The sequence below is a fragment of the Hypomesus nipponensis genome, chromosome 16 (genome assembly GCF_054491055.1).
Source record: "Hypomesus nipponensis isolate SF chromosome 16, ASM5449105v1, whole genome shotgun sequence".
Lineage (NCBI taxonomy): Eukaryota > Metazoa > Chordata > Actinopteri > Osmeriformes > Osmeridae > Hypomesus > Hypomesus nipponensis.
In genome coordinates this window covers 4,918,230-4,930,427 of record NC_140376.1, presented here as the reverse complement: position 1 = coordinate 4,930,427, position 12,198 = coordinate 4,918,230, and the positions used below count along the sequence as shown (strand labels likewise).

The 12,198-nt window shown below is 41.7% G+C and overlaps 1 protein-coding gene across 1 annotated transcript; it reads left to right on the top strand.

Annotated features, from left to right (window-relative positions):
• The first annotated feature begins 4,325 nt into the window (after positions 1 to 4,325).
• LOC146254467 (N-acetyllactosaminide beta-1,3-N-acetylglucosaminyltransferase 3-like) lies at positions 4,326 to 10,898 on the top strand. Its single transcript, XM_084675470.1, has 2 exons — positions 4,326 to 4,717; positions 9,432 to 10,898. The coding sequence occupies exon 2, from the start codon at positions 9,442 to 9,444 to the stop codon at positions 10,603 to 10,605; it is 1,164 nt and encodes a 387-aa protein (XP_084531596.1). The 5' UTR covers positions 4,326 to 4,717; positions 9,432 to 9,441; the 3' UTR covers positions 10,606 to 10,898.
• Positions 10,899 to 12,198: the final 1,300 nt, after the last annotated feature.

Here is a 12,198-nt window from a genome sequence, read left to right as displayed (position 1 = left end):
TAGTATGCTACTTGTCTTTTGTAGGCTGTAGGCCTTTGGTCAATTTTCGACATGTCTGTGTAGCCCACCCTATACTCGCAGGCTGAACATTAGTATGAAGAGCCATGTGAAATACTTTGAAACTGCTAAACAAAATACGTTTATTTTGGTAATCATAGCTGGGGTATATTTCCTCAGAATGCGATGTTGTGGAGCAAGAATGCTGCTTTTCGTTCGTCAATATACGGTTTGAATGACGAGTTTTAAGGATTTTGTTTAACACAGATAACCAACATTCTTCTCTTGAATTCTATAACAAAGAAAGTATAATGTGAGACATCTATCTCCCCTCCATATCAAGACAAAATCCTTCACTTTTTGACTCTGAGTGCACGGTTTGCGCAAGCTCCCGCGAGCAGGTCTCAAGGAAGCCGTGCATCTGATGGCACAACACCAGAAAGGCGGAGGCAGCAGGATTGGCAGGGAGCATCCTGTTTTGCTCTAAGGAATGCAGTGCCAGAATACCCTGATTAGATATCCTGAAAAGTTGGCAGACCGGTCTTGTATTCTTTAAACAAATAATGCACAGCTTAAATAAGAGAGCCACACCCTTTGCTCAATGTATTCACAGTGCACATTCAAGTGTGAAGCTACTGTTTAAGTTGAACGAGCCAGACAGTGCATGACGCAAGCTCAAACTAGTACAAGCACATAGACAGTAATGGAGTATATGGCTGATACTTTTTTGGGCTGTGCCCAGGGGCGCCGTATAGGGGGGAAAAGTTAGGACGATTCTAAGGGCCCCTGACTGACAGGGGCCCCCAAAAATAGAAAAACTAATAGAAATGATAAAAAAATATAAATATATATTTTCTTTTTCATGGGGCCCAAAATTCCTGGCGGCGCCCCTGGCAGTGCCATTTAGGGAAACGGATTCAACCACCTAAACCATGTATTTTCTGAAAGCTTACATCCTAAGGATGTGATCTGTGGAAAAGACTACAGGTTTGAACACACATTTGGCCATTTCTGAACTGTCCAGTCATGCTTTAGGGAGATGCACATTTATGTAGCCTAATTATTAGGCTTCTAAACCTATATCAATTGTGAATTTGATACGCTGATAACATGATTTACATATGAACAATCTACATTAAGCTTATGTTAATTATCAATATGGAAGAATGCTCAATGCATCTCCATGTCTCCTGATATAGCCTCGGTGGTTGAGATTGAGAGTGAGTCAGAGGCAGGGGCAGCATGCAGGGACAGTGGAGACAGCTCTGTTGCTGAGGTGAGTGATGAAAGGTGACAGGTAGTTGAAGATGTCCCATTGCTTATTGGGAAGTTTAGTTTTCAAAATATTTAAATGTCCAGCCCCTCAGTATATGTATAACAAATATGGTAGTAATAGTTGTGGGAAAAGCACCAGAATGCGGGAAATTGCATCTAAATCTTTAAAACAATTGGTTGAAAATTGGACCCTTGGCAAAATGTGTGTCCCCCACTTTCAAAATGCTGCTGACACCCATGCCTATGGGTATACCCACATAATGGGACTGTGCTAGTTTAGCCTAGTACCAGCAGGCTAGCAACTCAAAAAGTGATATTAACTAATAATAATAATACTTTTTATCTAAAGGCGCCTTTCCCGGCACTCAAGGACATTGTACAGGATATAAAATAAATTTAAAAACAGCAAAAACAAACAATACAACAACATTAAAATCAACAGAAGCAGGCAGCTTTATTGACATCAAATGGAATATGTAGTTTTAAACAGATGGGTTTTGAATTCCGATTTGAAATTGGGGAATGAGTCAATATTTCTTAGTCGGGGTGGTAGTGAGTTCCAAAGACGGGGAGCAGAGCGGCTGAATGCTCCACTCCCCATGGTGGTGAGGCGGGCAGAGCGGCTGAATGCTCCACTCCCCATGGTAGTGAGGCGGGCAGAGCGGCTGAATGCTCCACTCCCCATGGTGGTGAGGCGGGCAGAGCGGCTGAATGCTCCACTCCCCATGGTGGTGAGGCGGGCAGAGCGGCTGAATGCTCCACTCCCCATGGTGGTGAGGCGGGCAGAGCGGCTGAATGCTCCACTCCCCATGGTGGTGAGGCGGGCAGAGCGGCTGAATGCTCCACTCCCCATGGTGGTGAGGCGGGCAGAGCGGCTGAATGCTCCACTCCCCATGGTGGTGAGGCGGGCAGAGCGGCTGAATGCTCCACTCCCCATGGTGGTGAGGCGGGCAGAGCGGCCAGACAGGTGAACGGAGGAAGAGGATCTGAGGGAGCGGGAGGTAGTGGGACCCTGGAGGAGATTAGACAAGTATGGGCTACGGGGGGGTGGGGGGGGGGGGGGGGCTTGTGGATGACCTTGAATGTAATCAGGAAGATTTTGAATTTGTGTCCCTACAAAAGCTGAGACCAAACCTACGCCCTTGTAGCCGGGGGTGTCACACGGTGGCCGCACCAAACAAAAACAAAATCTGAATGGTGACAATCGCGCAATCAGTCTCGGTCGCTCATTTGCAGGTCACGTAAATGATAGCTTATAATGTCAGCGTGTGGGAAAATTCACCTTGACTGAGTGGGCTCCCTGATTCCCCTGATTCTTCTGCCTGGGCTGGAAGGGTCCCCCAGTCAGAAGCACGAGATGGGGAGGGGGGCAGTGGGAAGTTGAACTCCGGTCTCCCCGCTGGAAGCACGAGGGGGTAATCTATCAAATAGCGCACCTCTAACTTTGTAAAGTATGCAGATATAGCCTGGTAAAATGTGTCACTCTACGAAATGCTAGCCTACCAAAATTAACCACAACTTATTAATAATACGAATATATAGCTTCAACGATATGGGGTTGTCATTTTCGGCATTTCGCAGGTGGGGTGCGAGGCCCTTTGCAAACTTAACATGCGAGGCGAGGCCCTGCTTATTGACATTACATTTACATTTATTCATTTAGCAGACGCTTTTATCCAAAGCGACTTCCAAGAGAGAACTTTACAAAGTGCATAGGTCACTGATAATAACAACAAGATAGTCCCAAAGCATTGCGGGTAGCCAAAATAAGAAGCACACATTATGAACAACCAAAAAAATAAGTGCCAAAGGGAAGAACCATAAGACCATGTAGTTAAGCAAGTTACAATTAAAAAACATGAATCTCTAAGTGCAAGTGTACCTGTAGAAAAAGCAAGCAACAGTAAAAATAAAAATAAGATTAACTGAAATAGAATATTTCGCAGCGAATACAACAGTTTAAATCAGTTACCACTAACTAACAATAGCAACAAGTCTCTAAGCAAGAGTCATTGTGATCCTTGAGGAAACAAGCATTGGGTTCAGCAAACCATTCCTAAGTACCGTTGTACTCCCAGAACAAGTGCACCGTGATGCACACGCAAGAATCACTTTCAACCCGCACGGGGACTGTCCATAATTCCGACAGTAATATCCTGCCCGCACGTGTGTGTGCGTGTTCTTGCGTGAGCGATCCTCGAATCGAATTATTGCTCATTTTTATTTGTATTCCTTTTCTCAGTACCTGACTCATGTTTGAAAGGACAGACTGGGAGTTAAAATCGGCCCTGGCTTGAGAACAGGGGCGGACTGGCCATCGGGGATACCGGGAGAATCCCCGGTGGGCCAACGGGGTTTGGATGGTCCAAAATACCAGCGCACTGCCGTCACTATCCGGCCCTCCCTCTGACATCACCAGAACCTCCAACTATTTTCCATATTACACAGCTTGAACACGTATAAATTGCTCTAAGACTTTAATAGTACATAATTGCTGACTGAGCTTTATACTCCTCCTCGCAAACTGTAGGCCTATTTCACACTCATGGTGCCTATTTTTCGGAAAAATTCTGAAGTGTCTTCTGAATGTGTTCTTACGGACTTCGGAAGTTCAACGTAAGGAAGGAAACATATATGATGTAATTTCTTTGTAACCATCCAAAATAATGCAAAGTGTTTGGGTATTTTTCCAAGTAGGCCAATGACTGGTCGATACGTGCGATGCATTTAGTGGGCAACGCGGCGTGTACTGAGTGGGCCGGTCAGTGACAGTAACTCCCGGGCCACTTTTTTCCCCCAGTCCGCCCCTGCTTGAGAATCATGAATAAAAATCATGAATGAAAAAATATATATAAAGATTTTTTGACAAACGCTGATTTCATTTTAGAGCACATCGGGTCAAGAACAGAAATACAAATATATATTGATAGTAGAAAAAAAAAAAAAAAAAACTTGATCGCAAACCAGGCACGCGCGAGGCCCCCAGTGGCGCGAGGCCCTGTGGGGTCGCACAGTTGGCACTACTCATGCGACAGTTCTGGCGCTCAAGATAACGGAGGGTGGGTTCGCCCTGGAAGCCACAAAAGCTAAGGCCGCCACTGCTAAGACCGCCACTGCTCAGAAGACATAGCATAAGTGGAAATGCATAGGCTACCACTGCTATGAAGACATTCTCATGCAAGGTAATCCGGTTCGGTTGCATGTTTCCAAACAGCCTACACTTAATTGAAACTGGGCGGCAATGTTTCCCATTAGGTAAATAGCCTATCACTGAGTCGTGCGAGCCAAAAAACTGGATCTAACAGCAGAGGTATTTTTTGCATGACTACATTTTGTGATACAACACACATAGCGCTCCTATTTCAGAGAAGTGGTGGAAGTGTGACAGAAGTGCAGGCTACCCGTTTCCTGACTTCTATACGACAGAAAGGATATACTGTTGAAGGTAGGCAGTTTCACGTAATTTCTAATAATAATAATTGTATATACAATTAGGCTATATGCTTGTAGGCTATATGCATCTGCTACTTCTATTTATAGTCAAATACATCAAAGTGGTTATTACATTGATTGAGCTACGCAAACGACGTGGTGTTAAACGTTTGATAAATCTGTATTAGCCTAACTAGAAAACTATAGAAAATAAATATAATTTCCTCCCCGGCTCACCGAGTCGACTGCTGTTGTTAATGATTTGTAAAATGTTAGTTTTGAAAGGCAAAGCACAATGCCTTGGGAGCATATTCCGTAGGCTATATGATCAAGCCTACTTTTTTAAAGCAAACAACCAAGGGAAAAAGGCAGCTGTAGGCTATCCATTGTAGACTAACAGTTTCATTTGTAACAGAAGTTGCGGCAAGTTACTGGTTTTGTTACACATTTTAGACACAGACTATCTGTCATCCTGTATTTCCGACAACCCATAGGCACAAGTTCAGCCTTTTTCTCTCTAAGAAATCTCGAATTTTCTACTAAATAGCCTACTGTAACTAGCTTAGTTGCATTAGTTTGAAAAGTTGGCACAGTTACCTAAACCAAGCCTTAAAAACATGATGTAATTTATTTATCTCATTTGCTCCAGACATCACCGTTTGAATGTTTGCCACCATTTTGCATTTATTTCCATTAGCTTATTACTTTCCTCTACGATGCATCTTAGCCAACTGCCAAAATTTACTTCTCGTTAACTTTCTTGTTGGGTTATTGCTTGTTTGTATTAAAACACATTAGGCCCTATTTTTGGTTTTAATTAACCCTTCTATTGTGCTCAAAAAGGGTTAACCCTTTGAGTACGATATGAGTGTTAATTAACACTCTTGGTGATATATGATTCGGTGGTGATATATGATTCGGACCATATTAGCGCCAGGGGCGTTGTTCTAATTTGTTAGGCCGAAAACGAAAATATCTCCTCAAAGTAAATAAAAAAATTAAAACTGAAAAGATGCCATATCCGTATTTTTCTAGGCCTACCCAAAAATATTTTTCTGGCTACGGCCCCGATTAGCGCATGGCTATTTTAAATGGTTTTATTTCTATTTGGAGGATTCTTATTGTTATCCCATTGTAGCCTAATTTGAGATTTCTTAGAGACTATACAAACTATTGAATCTGATGCTGTTTAGTACACTTACTAGCCTGCTATATTTCCCTATCAACAAGGAAGAGTAGCCCGCATTTATTTATTCAGTGTTCAACCACTATTTTTCGAATGTCTCTACATGTTTGAGATGTTTCTATATTAGTATCCATTCACTGACATTGGATTGATTTGATTAAAGCCGTACTTGTACTATTATTTACCAAAACTCCGCTGTGGTATAGACACTCAATCGGGGAAGCTTCCATGTCGGCCATGGGAAGTTTTCGCCGGAGGGGTGATGTGTAAAGCTCTAGTAGCAGTTGCCGATTTCAGCATTTAGCGCCATCATTTAGCTTAAGAGCTCATACACAACTCCAATCTCTGATTTTAGCTTCACTAAAGCCATGGGCGTCAGCAGCATTTTGAGAGTGGGGGGGACACATTTTGCGGGGGGTCTGGGGGTTTCTTCCCCAGAATTTGTTTTAAGATGTAGATGCAATTTCCCGCATTCTGGTGCATTTACCATAACTATTTACCATAGTTGTTACTACATATACTGGGGGGCTGGACATTTAAATATTTTGAAAACTAAACTTCCCAATAAGCAATGGGACATCTTCAACTACCTGTCACCTTTCAGCACTCACCTCAGCAACAGAGCTGTCTCCACTGTCCTTGCATGCTGCCCCTGCCTCTGACTCACTCTCAATCTCAACCACCTAGGCTATATCAGGAGACATAAAGCATTGAGCATTCTTTCATATTTATAATTACATTTTCATTTATTTATTAAGCAGACGTTTTTATCCAAAGCAACTTCCAAGAGAGATCTTTACAAAGTGCAGAGGTCACTGATAATAACAAGATAGCCCCAAAGCATTCAGGGTTTTTCCTGCATAGAGAACATTTTGGCGCCCGCCAAAGCCGTTTTCCTGAGCGTCAATGACAAATCCCAAGCGCCAAAAGCAAAATAAAGTCTGCAATTAAAATAAAAAAACGCGTAAAATGCATGTCAGCGAATATGTTCTCAACAGTAGCCTATGTTTCAAGCAGGCTACAGCCGAACCCTCGTTCTGTTTTGATCAATAGTAATCGAGTTGATAAGCCTGTGTTCTTGTACGCAACTGTGAGGTGCGCGAATGGACAGTGGCCACTGAACTGTCATTCCGCTGCGAGGGCCAGCCCGACGTGCACGAATACACCTGTAGAAATGCAAATAAAATTTCCACTCAAAATTCTGACAAAAGTTTGATTTACGATTTCAAACGCAGCCTCCATTGGTATTCTTAACCTGGAATGATAATATATAGTTCAGTGTTTCTTCTATGGCAACATTTCTGCCGCCACGTTATCAGAAATCAGGCTGTAGGCCTACAACATTTTTTGCCGTCTTATCAGCAAGATAAGATTGCGTGTGTGCGTATTTGAAGTCGTATACCTTCTGTTGTCAGTTCATTTGAGCCTATTATTGTATAAGTCCATAGTTCTTGCAAGTTTAAATCAAGTTTACTGGTGATTTTCGTTGTATGTATTCTTCCCCTTCTAGATAAATTGCACGTCTGTTGATTCGGTAGCGATTGCTGCCTTTGCTCAGGTTTGCATTGAAGGTGCATTATTATGCTGAAGTCGTTTTAACTACTAAAAAGTGGGTTTATTTTTTTATGTTTACTGCAAAATGCTTAGCCTATCAAGATCAAATGAAGCAGGGAGTGTACATGCTTCAGAGTGGCCTACCTTAATCGATAGGCTAGGCTACGGACCATTTACAATACCTTGTTACGTCAATTATTAATTGGCAGCATTTATGCCATTTAGAACATAGGAGTGTAAGGTGTCTTTAAGTAGCCTAACTTTATATATATATATATATATATATATATTTTTTGGAAGACAATTCTGAAATAAAGGGTGTTTCTTTCTTCTTTTTTCCCCCTGTTAGAAAAACTATCATGTCAGCTAAGGTTAACTCCAGATTAGCTCACGGTTGTTATAGCTAAAAAAAATATCAGCAATTTCTTTTGTAGCTACTTGGAAAAAACATCCTTCTCATCTCTTTCTGCCTGAAACAGACGCCTAGGTCTGAACACGGCCAAAAGCACAACATATTTCAGACCCAGATTAGGAAATCAACAAAAGCTGTTCCACTTGTAATGGGTAAATAAATTATGGTATTGGTTAGTGCTAGATGTAGGTGAAAAGCTTGCTTATCCAGCTATCTATAATCATAATGTTTGCAGAAGGATCTTTGTGACTTAACTAATGCTATTATAGTCAGAGAATGTCTCACAAGGGTGCTTTGGCCACTGAAGGGAAAACTTGGGCAGCTCTGACTTAATTTCCTTCAGGGGCGTCGTTAGACGCTTTTTACCGGGTCACGTGCCCCAGTATAAATCTGCTGTGCCCCAGTAAAATCTCAAGTTTGAGTTTTAACAATTTACTTCATTAGTCAGCGCATTAATTTAGATTGATAATCCCGGAAAGAAATAACGCAGTATCCCAATCAACGCTTGTAAAAGTGTTTACCCAAAAATACAAACCTAGCGTTATATACATTCAGAATTCCATGTCAGCGCACTCTTCTGAGCTTGCGAAATAACCACTGGAAGGACACAGAAGGCCAGGGGGGTATTCCAGAAACCAGGTTATGCAGCATAACTGGTAAATTAACCCACCAGCAATGTTGCTACAATACTGGGTGTCAGCTGGGGAGTTAACTTACCCGGGTATGTCACATAACCTGCTTTCTGGAAAACATTACAAAAATAACGGTAGTTTCTAAATGTTAGGCCTACCGTTCATCTTATTTTGACTAAAACATAAAAACAATATTGCATGAAGCTCAAAAAAACAGTATTTGCGGTAAAATTAATGCGAAAAAAATGTGCGTGCTTGCATTAGCTATTGAGGTCCTTGCCAAAGTTGATATCAAAGTTGTATCCCTGAACTGTTGTATAGTGGGTTAAGCAATGGGAGTTTCTATAGCCTAGTAGTGCATTGTGCGCAGCAAGCTTGAAAGAAAAAGGGGATATAAAATTAGGGGCGGGTGCCCCAGTGGAGTTTTATGTCTAACAACGCCTCTGCTTTCCTCTTCCTAAAAAAAACCCTCCTTATGTCCATCTCGTCTGTGAAACAGTCATGTCTCAAGTGCTAACTGCAAGCGCGATGCGTCGATCAAAGAGTATGGGAGTTGAATCTGCGTGCGTGATGCCGTTTGTTTAGGAAACGTGGAGTGGAATTCTATTGCTATGGGTATTCTCCCAACTGATAAAGTGGAACGGATTTGATTGTGAAGCAATGGAAAGATCGCTGGACTAGTAGACCAGTCATGCACTAATATTTTGATCGCAATTGTGGGGGGCTCCTAACAACTTTTTTTTTTAAGTCAGGGGGATGTGACCCCCCCAAGTTACATTGCGGCTACGCGCATGACTAAAGCTTGTGCTAAAGCGACTAACTTTGAGTAGACGCCAATGGCTTAATACTATGTGTCCAGTAAAAAAATGTTTTAACTATAGTTTACCCACAGTTGCAACTAAATATTACCATCTACTAAACATGTCTCATTTTGTAATTTCAGAGAAGTCACAATGAGGAGAACGACATCCCGTTACATTGAATTGGCGGCTTTGCTTTTGATTGGAACACTCTGTCTGGTGTTTATCTTTGGGAAAGATGCCCACCCTGCAGATGAGCCATCAGACAACATGCCGGTAAACATAAAGGAACCAATGCTTGAGCAAATAACTAAGAAACCAGTCAGGGTGCGGTCAGATGCCGTCACATGGCCACCTTGTCAGCGTAATGAATCTGCATCCAACGTGACAGGCTTTTCTTCACTTCCCGGCCACATCCAAGACTTCCTGTATTATCGTCACTGCCGCCACTTTCCCATGCTGCTTGACGTACCTGATAAATGTGGAGGTCCACAGAACTCTGCTGATGTCTTCCTTCTGCTGGTTATTAAGAGCTCGCCTTGGAACTATGACCGCAGGGAGGTTCTACGTAAAACCTGGGCAGAGGAGAGAATCCAGAATGGTGTGTGGGTGCGTCGACTCTTCATCTCAGGAACCACAAGCTCGGGATTTGAGAAGTCAAAACTGAACAACTTACTGGAGCTGGAAAACAAAGAACACCATGACATCTTGCAATGGGACTTCAGTGACACTTTCTTCAATCTAACACTGAAGCAGATTCTGTTTCTCGAGTGGATGGAGAGGAACTGCCCAAATGCTCGCTTCCTGCTCAACGGTGATGATGACATCTTCGCCAACACAGATAACATGGTGGAATACGCTCAAAGCCTCAAGGACAATGATGGAAGCAAGCATCTGTTTGCAGGTCATCTCATTCACTATGTTGGACCCATCAGAGACAGAGGGAGCAAGTACTATGTGCCAGTTCAGGTACAAGAGTCAGAAACCTACCCCCCCTATTGTGGAGGAGGAGGCTTCCTCTTGTCAGGCTACACAGCTATGGTCATATACAAAATGTCTCAGTCAATACTCATATTGCCCATTGATGATGTTTACATGGGGATGTGCCTGCAAAAGGCTGGTCTTGGCCCAGAGTCACATTTTGGTGTCCGAACTGCAGGACTGCGAATTCCTTCAGAGAAGCTGGATGCATTTGACCCTTGTTTTTACAGGGAAATGATTTTAGTTCACAGATTTTTAGCATATCAGATTTACATCATGTGGCATGGAGTACGGAACCCTAACCTGAAATGTAATGTACAAACTTCACAACTTTGACCTTTTCAGGGGTGTCTCTCATCTTGTTTATTTTTTAAGTTTTATATTCATGTTTTCATGCTTCATGTCTTGGCTGCTTGCAGGGTTTGGGACTACCTCGTTGTTATGATCGGTGACATATGTTTTTTTTGTAAAGCTCTCTCTTGGAAGTCGCTTTGGATAAAAGTGTCTGCTAAATGCATAAATGTAAATATTCTGATTTCTCACTGGGGATTGGTGATTTGTGTTCACGTCTAACGATATAATGTAATATTTTGATGGTTTTTCAAATTAAATTTATTTAAAGATTGAAAGCGGTTTGTTTTTCATCCTTGTTAACGTTTATAAGCAATATTAATGACAAAATAATTATGAGCAAGTGCACCCATTTTTCATTTGAAATAGAGTTGGTGTTGCTTTAGTAAATAAAAGGTTTGGCTTGATTTTCCAATCACTCAGCCTTTGCTTTCAAAGGGTTGAGCGGACCTGTCAGGATCAAATTATTTTTGAGTTTGGAGAGTATAGTTGCTGAGGCCGCAATGGTGAGCATGTCTGGGACTGATAGTGTCAATCATAAAAAAACGGATGCATCACTGACCAAATCTGTCACACCAGCCTAAAAACACAGGTAATCCCTTGATGTACATTAACCTACTTTTATTTTATTTTAAAAAAATTTACTCAATTTATTGAAACATGTAGTGTTGCAGATCAATTGAAGGATTAAACCCGTTTAGGACCTGCTTGCGACCTCCATGAAACGAGCCTCCTCACAAGTTTATCTTATAGTGCAAGAGCAGTCTACACAAAATACAGACACAAGTTGTACAAGATGTTCTGTCAAATGGCACATACCCTGGGTCTGGCAGGGTTATTGCTTTGTGAAGTGGCTGATGACTCACTTTCATAACAGTTGGTCTATATATTTAACTGACTGAACTACTTGTACTCGCTGTAAATTATATTATTGTTGCTTGCTTTCCTACAGGTACACTCTTGCACTTTTGAGGTTCATGTTGTTTAATTTGTTATTTGTTTGACTACATGCTCTTATGTTTCTTCCTATTGGCTCTTATTTGCTTTTCAAAATGTATGTGAAACCCGCAATGTTTTTGAGGCTATCTCGTTGTTTATGATCGTTGACCTATGTACTTTTGTAAAGCTCTCTCTTGGAAATCACTTTGGATAAAAGCATCTGCTAAATCAACACATGTAAATGTAATTATTCATAATTATTACAAAGGCGTCATAAATAAGTTGATAATCAACCAAAAAGAAGATGTGGAACATTCTCATTGGTAGTGAGTGTGATATGATTACTTGAACAGACTGCACTGCTCTTTACACAAGTGATGAATGATGGCAAAACGCTGCCAAGTCACCTAATACTTAGCTACAATCAGCAATACTGGACGACTTCATCCATCATTTATTTTGCACCCAGATTAAATGTCTGATATGTTGTTGATTTTGCAGCATTGTACGATGCACTATTGTAATTGAGGTGTTGTTGTGGCACTGCAGTTTAGATAGTATCATTTTTGTTCACCGTAGCCGGAAGCTGAGATGTGGTTACTTTGCACTGTGGTTAGTAAATAGAGTCCCTTGACACCC